This window comes from Lottia gigantea, assembly GCF_000327385.1.
Source record: "Lottia gigantea unplaced genomic scaffold LOTGIsca_7, whole genome shotgun sequence".
Taxonomy (NCBI): Eukaryota; Metazoa; Mollusca; class Gastropoda; family Lottiidae; genus Lottia; species Lottia gigantea.
In genome coordinates, this window is record NW_008710370.1 from 1,702,518 (window position 1) to 1,713,595 (window position 11,078).

General features: G+C 29.7%; 2 protein-coding genes across 2 annotated transcripts; both read left to right on the forward strand.

Moving 5' to 3' along the window:
• Nucleotides 1-4,308: 4,308 nt before the first annotated feature.
• Nucleotides 4,309-5,340, forward strand: LOTGIDRAFT_154969 (hypothetical protein; the record flags this gene model as incomplete). The annotated part of the gene is made up of 2 exons (XM_009065477.1): nucleotides 4,309-4,450; nucleotides 4,670-5,340. The coding sequence occupies 2 exons, from the start codon at nucleotides 4,309-4,311 to the stop codon at nucleotides 5,338-5,340; spliced, it is 813 nt and encodes a 270-aa protein (XP_009063725.1).
• Nucleotides 5,341-6,826: 1,486 nt separating this feature from the next.
• LOTGIDRAFT_154970 (hypothetical protein) lies at nucleotides 6,827-9,062 on the forward strand (the record flags this gene model as incomplete). Its single annotated transcript, XM_009065478.1, has 3 exons — nucleotides 6,827-7,068; nucleotides 7,561-7,775; nucleotides 8,527-9,062. 3 exons carry the CDS (start codon nucleotides 6,827-6,829, stop codon nucleotides 9,060-9,062), a joined length of 993 nt encoding a protein of 330 aa, XP_009063726.1.
• Nucleotides 9,063-11,078: the final 2,016 nt, after the last annotated feature.

Below are 11,078 nucleotides of genomic sequence, written 5' to 3' on the forward strand. Positions count from 1 at the left end.
TTTGTTACTTAAAAAACTTATACCATCATATTTATCATCTAAGAAACACAATGTTTACCTTTTTATATTTTTCACCACATCCATGTTACATTGTAAATGTATATATGTTTTATGAAATTTTCGGTATTTTTATTAAAAACTTAATATATAATTCGCAGTTTCGTGGGGAAACATAGTGGTTACATTTTCATATTTCTTTCCTCATTCATGTTACATTGTGAATGTATATATGTTTTATGTTATTTTTTGTGGTTTTATTCTTTCTGTAATCTTGTATATAATCTGTAGTTTAGTGGGACCTATTGAAAATTAGACTTCTGTCTAAATGGGATGCCAAATAAAGTTATTATTATTATTATTTAATTGTAGTGTACGTTGTGAGCCAGAGCCGATCAAGCTTGGAGGTATGATTTAACTATGACTAGCATATTGGATACTTTTGGATCAGTAGCCTCTGTGATTTTAAGTGAAAAACTAAATACAAGAATACATTTAGTATTAGTGAAAGTACTGTCTAGGAAAAAAAGTTTAATGCCCAATATATAGAACGAAAGATACAAGGACATATTGCACAGTTGTAATGTGTATCCTCACAGAAAACCATAGATTCAATCTTGCATAAAAAAAAAATCATACAATATCCAATGTCATTATAGCTATGAGTAATAAAACATAAACTACTATGTTTATTGATTATAATGTATTATACGCAGATGCGACGCCAGTGGGGCATTTGCCCCCTTATATAAATTGTTTAGAAATGCTTAGGATTATTCTGGTGACACTCTTGAAATGTAAAGCCGCGGTATTATCGATACAGTAAAACATGGCAGAAGCGAATCGTCTCCAGACTCATACCTCGTGTGTTCACTTGTTCTATTTTTTACTGTATCTTTCATCCCACATCGTATACCACACCTCGTCTATTCGCATCTTATTCCTACCAATTGTGAGTGACACAACATGAACCATTAACACTCTTTTTGATAAAGATCGACTTCAGTCCTAAGTAGTGTAAGAGTATATAGAACACAATTGGGCTAAATTCTTATGTTGTTTAATTACATTAAATGGGCCGATTCGCCATTTTCATGTCAGTCCCCTGACCTGTATCACTAACAGGGAAAATTCGGGTTGCAAAATTCGAAGATATTATCTCTAACTATGCCTGGATTGAACCGTCGACCGAGTTACCGAGCAAGCGATTAACTCATTATGTCACATCCACTCCCACTCTATTATCTGAAGAAATTGAGAAAGATCAACAGACGCCAGCAAATAAGTAGGCCTTATTGGTGTAGTTAGGTAGATAAGCATAGTATATAAATTATTTAGACAGACCAGAAACGACCCCCCGGCTTTTCTCTCTCGGACCGCCAAATATTCCATTCTTCTCCACTTGATCTCACATGTGAAAACTGCATATTTGTAGCATGCAGTAGCTGTGTCAAGATGTGTCAAACCCACAATCCCTTTCGATCGACTACCATACAGATTCCCTTCAATAACCATTTTTGCTGCAACCGAACCATTTTAAAACAGAATAAAACAACAAATCAACAGGGAAGTCTCCTGTCGTACGAAATTCCTAACGTCAAAAAGCGATTTTTTTTTAAATTATAAAAAGTGCCCCCTATCTATATAATATAAAAACAGAATGGGCTTAATTTTAAAACACGAACAACACAAATTCGAAGGAGGCGGTTTCTTCTCTGCACTATCATCTCTCATCCCCAAAGTAGCCAACTTTGTCTCAAACAACAAATCCCTCATTTCCTCGGAAGCGCAAGCTCTTGGATGTGTTGCAATAGCAGGAGTAAATATAAGCGAAGCAGTGAAAAGATCAAACGAGTTGAAAGAATTACAACATATAAGAGAAATGCGAAATAAAAGATTAGAAAACATAAAAAGGCAATGGTTTTAAAATTATTGGATAAAAATGTCAATGATAATTGCTCAAACTCCTAAAACTTATTTCGGTTCTGACATTCAAAAATCATTAGGTTCTCTTCCTGGATTTCCATGGGCAAAATACCCCGGAGAAAAACATCTTCCCGGTCATAATTACACTGGTCCAGGTACAAGGTTAGATCTAGATTAAAAAATGATAAACCCAAACCAGGTGAAGAACCCATCAGTAGAGTTGACGCCGCTGCACTTAAACATGATATATTATACAGAAATAAAGACATAACATCCAGACATGAAGCAGACAAACAAATGATAATCGAACTTGAAAATATTCCAAATCCAACATTTAAAGAGAAAATACAAAGAGCATTAATCATTAAACTCTTGAAAGCAAAGATGAAAATGGGTATGGGAATAGCAGATGAAATACACAAAGAATTTAGAAAAAAAAAAACCATTTCTTAAAAGTCAAAGTGTTTGATAAAGATGAAATATGGTCAGCCGATTTAAGTAATATGCCAGTCGAAAGAGGATATAAACATTGTTTAACCGTTATAGATTTATACACAAGATATACTTGGGTTATTCCTCTCAAAAACAAAACAGGTTTATCAGTCAAACACGCATTTGAAACAATAATGAAACAATCCAACAGACGACCTCAATGGGTAGATAAAGGAAGCGAATTTTATAATAAAAATATGAAATTTCTAGGATTTGAAATTAACAGCACACATAATGAAGGTAAAGCTGTAGTAATAGATAGATTTAACAGGACTCTTGAAAATTATTCAAAAAGTTCACGGAATGGCTTAAAATATTACCAGAGGTTGTAGATGAATACAATAACAAAATTCATTCATCTGTAATAGGTGTCACACCAACACAAGTCGCAAATAATCCAAATATTATAAAGTCAATTAACGCACAACATAACTACTAAAATGAAATAAATAATTTAAATATCAAACTCAAATTTAAAGTCGGAGATTGCGTTCGTATTTTCAAATATAAAAGCAAATTCGAAAAAGGCTACGTTGGTTTTTCGACAAACGAAATATTTATCGTAGATAAAGTAAATAGCACCTCTCAACATATGAATTAATCGATCAAGACAAAGAACAAATCATAGGTAGGTTTTATCAAAACGAACTAAAAACAACTGACTTTTAAAAATGAATATCTTTCTCGATAAATACGGAACTGATACAACTACAAACTTTCAACTTATGAAATGGGCAAATGAGTTAAATATATCACCGTTTTATTATTGTATGAGAGATGAAATAAATAATCTCAAGGATAAGAAAGGTAACTTTTATGCGATAACAAATATACATACTTCTGATCAAAAAGGAGTTCATCACTCTGCTTTATACAAAGACTCTTTAAATAACTTTTATTTCTTCGATTCTTTTGGATTAGAACCAACTGAAGAGATAATGAAATTAATGTAATTAACTAATAAACCAATCAAATGTTCAACATTTCAATTTCAATTACCGGGACAAAAGTTTTGTGGTCAGCTTTCACTTTGGGTTTTATATCAATTAAGTTTAGGAAAACAATTTGAAGAAATTATAATAAATTTACCTTAATAAAAATGGCGAATAAATTTGGATTGGGTTCTTTACCTAAAAAACCTACCATTACAGCATGGATAAACAAACGAAACCTTACTTTGAAGAACAAATTGGAGACACCCTTCAAGGTGATTGAGATATGAATAATTTTACCATAACAGCCCAACGCAGACGAGGAACATTTCTGTTGACGAACAAAAACATCGAACAAATGTATTTGTTTTCCGTTTTTCGCAGACGACGAACATTTAGCTCGAACAATACGCCAGTGCCACGGAAAATCACATGGCCTCAAAATGGCGACGCATAGAAGAAAATGTAAAATTGCGTTAGCTATTTTATTAATTTTAAAAAGACGCCAACGTAGACGGCGAAATAGGAGCATTTGGGTCAGTACCTGGATTCAACGTCGTAAAGATCAGGGTGTGTTCGGCAACCTTGTATAGGAGCTGTCGGCTGACTAACCAGCAATGTATCGGCAATATTTCCGGGTTGACAAAGATGGGTTCAACACAATATTGAGGCAGATTGCGACCACATATCTACTAAAATCTGCTCCTTCACCACAGTCCAAAATATTGTGTTGGTGAATTCACTTGACGTCGCCATTTTGAGTGTCATGCGATCTGGCTTCGATCGCTGATTGGTCTTTCGTCGATGAATGTTCGGCGCTAATGTTCGTCGTAAACGCAGACGGCGAACAAAGAATTTGATTTCACGAACAATTCTCACGAACATTTTTGTTCGTGTTTCTGTAATCCGCAGACGGTGAAAAAAATGATCGAAACAAAATTTTTACGATTGTTCGCTAAAAATGTTCCTCGTCTGCGTTGGGCTTAATTTAAAGTTACCACAAAAAGATTATGATGCTGTTCCCAAGAAATATTCAATGGATCAATTAAATTTAATTGAAGTAAATAAAGAACATTTAAAAGAAAGAACAGGCGATGTGAAAGGTACTTCAAACGACAAATAAATAATAAAGATTTTATTGATGATACTAAGTTACAAGAAGAAGTACCGGTAACAAGTTTGAAAAGTTTTATTGAAGAACAATGACTTAATGTAGTAGATAAAACTCAATTACAACCTTTAAGTTCATTAATATCTAATGTAGATGATAAGATTACAAACAAAAATAGATCTTAAACAACTAATAGCCAATATTAATCCAGGTATAAGTGAAGATAAATTAACAACATTAGAAACTAAACTTATTGATAATAGTGAAATACAAAAACAAATAGTTGGTATTAAACAACAATTACTTAATGTAGTAGATAAAACTCAATTAGAAAATTTAAAATCATTAATATCTAAATTAGATGATAAGATAACAAAACAAAAAATAAACCTTAAACAACTAATAGATAATATTAAACCAGGTATAAGTGAAGAAAAACTAACTGAATTAGAAACCAAACTCAATGATAATAGTGAAATAGATGCTAGTAAACAACAATTACTTAATGTAGTAGATAAAACTCAATTAGAAAATTTAAAATCATTAATATCTAAATTAGATGTTAAGATAGCAAAGCAAAAAATAGATCTGAAACAACTAATAGATAATATTAAACCAGGTATGAATGAAGATGAATTAGCCGCATTAGAAACCAAACTCAATGATAGTGAAATAGATGCTATTAAACAACAATTAGACAATCTAGTAGATAAAACTCAATTACAAAATTTTACATCATTAATATCTAAATTAGATGATAAGATAGCAAAGCAAAAAATAGATCTTAAACAACTAATAGATAATATTAAACCAGGTATGAATGAAGACAAATGGCAACAGGAATCAACTGCTCTAGAAACTAAATTTAAAACTGAATTATAAAAACAACTAACAAATATTAAACAACAGATAGAAAATATTGATTATAGTGAGCAGATAACTATTATTAATAATGAAGTTTTTGAAAAGGAAAAAAATATATCCACATTAGAAAACAAACTAAAGGAAAATAAAAAATCATATTATTTCAATCTTCCATTTAGAAATATGAGTAATAAACGTGCTTCTATTACAAATAATATTGATAGTTCAAGAGATTATGAATATAAAAAATATGGATTTACAGCAAATATAAGAGAATTTTCACATTATGGCAACAATAAATATATTTTTTATAATGAAGAAAATAATTCATTTATTTTCAAAGGAAAACTTGAAATTGAAATCACTTTTCCTATAAAGTTAAAAGTTGTTTCAATATTCTTCAGACAAAACCCTCACTTTTCATCTCATCCCCAATTTAACGCTCGTAAAGTTCTTCAGTTTATCAATGGTACAGAAAATGTAGAAACTAAAGAATTAGAAATTTACAATGAAAACAACAAGGCTAAACACTTATATGAAATTAAAACGAGTGGAAAATATATAGATAGGTTTAGAATGTTAATCATACCAGATAAAGATCATCTTTCATTTGGTGAATTTGATATGATTTTGAAAACGGAAACTCCACCATCAGTAAGTATTATTAGAAATCCAGAACCACCAAATATAGGGGAAACAAGGATGCTAATGCTAATTTTTTTTATATCAATTGATATTCAAAAAAAACAACAAGATATAAAATTTATAATATTTTCATCAATAATTGAAAGTGAAAAAGTTGGTGGTATATATACTTATAGATGTGTGATATAAATCAATATCAAAAAACCAAAATTGAGATTAATGATTCGAAAGAAGAAATATCTATAGTAACTGTAGAAGTTACTATTTTTAAACTATAGAAATTTATCATGGCTCAGCAGTTGAGATGGATATTTTAGATAAAAATTATCCATCTTTTTCTTTATCAGAAATTCACTTAATTTAATGTCTTAAAAATGGAACTCAAAAGTAGACAACAATATATGATAGACAAACAAAACGAGTTAAAAAAGAAACTAGAACAATATAACAAATGTAAGAAAAGATGGATTAGAGTTGATTCTGTTTTCAAAACACTGAGTGTAGTTCTAACAGTAGGAACATCAGTTGCAACGGCTGTAACTGGTGGATTAATGGTTCCAGTACTGGTCCCAACTGTATTAGCCACAATTACTCTATTCAAACTTCATCTTGTGGGTTGATTGCTATAGGTTATACATCAAAACAAAAATCTCATTATAAAAAGAAAACAGAAATTTTAAATTCATATCTTCATAAATTATTTATATTTTTCGAAAGATCAAGAAAAGATAAGAACATAACCATTGAAAAATTAGAAGAATTCAATGAAATTCTAAAAAAAATTGAGATGGAAATATCTGCAATAAAAGTAAAAAAAAATACTTAAAAATAGATCATTAAAAAAGCATATATAAAAAATATGAATACATCAATTGAAATTAATGATGATGAAACATTCATAGAAAACAGAAAACGTGTTATTTCAAATATTATCAAGGCTGTTTCCAATAAATTTTTAACAGTTAAAGGACAAATTGAAATAGATGGAGAGATATTTCAAGATGGAAAGCACAAACAATTTATGAAACTTCTTGGTTTTAATGCCAAAACGTTTCACACTATCTTTAGAAATATGGAAGAAAAATCTGATCCTTCTGATAGGTACGTTACAGGAAGTTTCAATTTTAAAGAAATTAAAAGTTGGAAGAGGAACTGGACTACTCAAAAAAAATAAATGAATATATAGGTGAAAATTGTTACATACCATCAGATGGTAACTGTTTTATCAAATGTGTAAACTATGTTTTAAACAAAGATTTAACAAATGAATTTCAAAATTTCATCAATGGTTTCTCAAAAGCAAATAGAAAAGGAGTGATGACATCTGCTAGAATTAATGAATTCAATAAGAAATGTGATATTTTATTTCAAATTTATACTCATAATAATAGAAATTTGCATCCCCACAATTGTAAAAGAGGAATTAGATTGGGTTTTATATTTACACAACTCACATTTCTGTCTTATAAGAAGAAAAAGAAAAAGTTTGGGTATTAAAGAAATAGAAGATAATTATGAACAAGTATGGAAAACGTGTAGAGACGATAACGCAGTAACACAGGTTTCACCTCTGAAACTAAACTTGTTTTCAAGTATAAGTGATGCTGGGTTATTTGCTTGGGATTGTGAAACATATTCAGAAAGTGAAACGCGTAAAGCAATACACGTAGCGTGTACGTTAATTAATTTAGAAAAACTAAAAAAAATGTTAGATAGAATAAATAATCTCTTTCCAGATTTAAATCCTACAGATAATGTTCCAGAAGAATTTTATAATAAACTAATGAATATAGTAGAAATATTTGTAGGTACAGATTGTATAGATCAAATGTTGAAATATTTAGGTCAATATGATAGAAAGAGATTAATATTAATTTCTCATTACGGTAGCAATTTTGATAACTGGATCGTGCTTAAAAATATAAAAAAAAACTAACACAATGCCCTTTAAAAACACCCAGAGGAATTCTATCTTTACCTTTAACTAATCCATACAAAGATTTACTGAAAAAATGGAGAAGACAGAAAGAAATAACAAGCAATAATAATTATTAACAACATATTAATTTCACATGTTCATATCAACATAAAACATCTAGTTTAGCGGCATGGGGTAATTCATCTAATCTACAAATGAATTTGAGAAAGATCATTGATATCAATGTTGCAAAATACACCAAAGATAACTGGGAATCTTTAAGACACGAATGGGAACCATATGCAAAAAGAGATACGTTATGTCTTGGAAGTTGTTTGATAAAATATAACCAAGTCACGAAAGAAGTTGTAAACCAAAATATGTCCAATAATCTAACAGCTAATCTAATCTATCTTTTAAGGGTTGGTATCATTACGATAAAGAAATGGTCGAAGAAGAATGGTATGAAACTGCTAGAATGGTTCCGAAACATACTAAAAAAGAAAATATAGAAAAGTTTATTCACACACTAATCCTTTTATAAGACATTATATCAGACGATCTATTAAAGGACTAAGATTTTCGGCAAATAGAAAAATATTTGAAACGAACAAAATGGATGAAATTTGTAATGTATTAAGGGAATTTATTTCACAATGTGAAACTGAAAGTATTTCACAAAACTGATAGTTTATACATTTCATCTAGAAATTGGGATAAATTAAATCGAGCTGGGTTGGTATCTGAAAATGAATATTGTAAAGGCAAGAATGATTACGGTGATGGTGGAATCATATTTGGTTTATATTTAGCGCCAAACGTCAAATATAATATCATTCTAACTTCTGATGGTGTTTTAAAAGAAAAGAAAACGTTTAAGGGTTATTTTAATAATAAGACAAGTGTAGAAGATTATATTCAGTTGGCTAGTGGACATGATGTGACGAATGAATTTAATAAAAGATGGGAAAGGAGTTTCACGAATGGAGTAGTTATTCCAAAAGATGATGATAAACAAAAGAAAGTTTTTAGAAGTTATTTGAATCTTGTAAAGAGAAAACCACCAAACAGTGAAGGACTTATGTTTCCTTATAGTTATAAAGATAAGTATAGTTTTGATGAAAACTATGAATTTGATGATTCCGATTACATATATATCCAAGAAGAGAGTGATTAATTACTCAATAAATTTAGTTCTTTTGTTTTAAATGAAGTTGAATAACAATTTCTGCGTTACCAAAATCAAAAAACCTATTTTTACCGTCTTTGATTTCCAGATTTATATTTTTAATCATGAACGAATTAAGTGGTAAATATGTTGTTTGAAATGGTTTCTCTATAATTCTATATCCAATCGGTACAGTGAATGTACCGAATGTTCCGAGTGAATCGGAATACTGTAAATAATCTGACGTTTGTGTTTATTGACAAATTCACCGTTTATTAAATTACAGTGAATATTAATGACGTCGATATCATTCTCGATATTAGCTTTATGCGGCGCTAAAGTGGATTGCGTGTTTATTTGCTTATCAAATCCTAATAAAGTATTCAAAGAATTGTCTACGTTGAAATCAACTTGACTCTTATTTCTCAATATCAATTTTATTTTGTTCAGATTCAAATTACCTTCGAATTCATTTTCGAAACCTATTTTTACCGTCTTTGAATTCCAGATTTATATTTTTAATCATGAACGAATTAAGTGGTAAATATGTTGTTTGAAATGGTTTCTCTATAATTCTATATCCAATCGGTACAGTGAGTGTTGGACTACTGTAAATAATCTGACGTTTGTGTTTATTGAAAAATTCACCGTTTATTAAATTACAGTGAATATTAATGACGTCGATATCATTCTCGATATTAGCTTTATGCGGCGCTAAAGTGGATTGCGTGTTTATTTGCTTATCAAATCCTAATAAAGTATTCAAAGAATTTTCTACGTTGAAATCAACTTGACTCTTATTTCTCAATATCAATTTTATTTTGTTCAGATTCAAATTACCTTCGAATTCAATATTGTTTATACCATTTGCACTCCCTCCATATTCAGATAGATATTCGTTTATGGCTAAGTATTCATAGCTTCCTAGTAGTAAACTTATGGTTTTGAATGTAGCTCCGTTATCTGTTGATATTTTCATTTGGTTATTATTTTAGTTGATATTTCTAATGGAATTGTAAACAGAGAAATATTTTAATCCCAATTCATATTCTTCATTGCGATCGAGTTCATACTCATAATCTAGAGACAATTTAATGTCTGATTTATTTGAGGTGATGACGAATAATTGTTCTTTATTTGGGATTTTTTCAATGACTGTTTTTATTGGATAATTTTATCAATTACGTTTTTATAATCATTTTTATCTATAATACCTTTCTCTGGGAATCTTTTTAATATGCAATTTACCTCATTATATTGTCTGTCTGAACGATGACCTTCCTTCATTGCTGCTAATATTATTTCTAATCTATTTAGCAATTCTTCATTATTATCCGATAAAAAAGTTATACCTTGTCCACTGTTTTCTCTAGCTATCTCCTCTTCCAATTCGTCTATTTCTTGTATGATTGAATTGTCTTCAGCATATTCATCATCTTGATTAATAATGGCTCTTATATATTGATCAACTTCTTTTAATCTTCTTGTTTCGGATCCCGTCTTTCTTATTGTATATAGAGATTCTGAGTATTCTACTAAATCCTTGTAATCGGCAATATCAACATCCCCGCTAATCATTAAATCTATTAATCCTTCTGTTAATGTAAATATAAAGTGTTTTGCATCGATTTTGAATTGTGGTGAATTTGCACTAAATCTTATTCTAAATCCATTAAACAATAACCCTTCGTTATCAACAATTGGTGTAATGCTCTTTGGTAAATCTGGGTTTGGATTTGAAAAATAATGTTTTATATCATCTAATGTCCTAATTATAAAACCACCATATTAAATCGGTTTTGGAGATCTTTATGGGGTGAAGGTTCTATGGGAGGCGCGAGTCTCTTTTTAATATCTTCTTGACTTTTTAATATTGGTTGAAATAGAGTTTGTAGATTTTCTGTTAATCCAAGTTGTTGTAATCTGTTATTTTCAACTTGGGTCTTTATTTTATTCTTAGCTTTGATATATTGTCTATTTCTTTTTATAATATTATTTTAATCACCCATTTTCAAAGAAATAAAA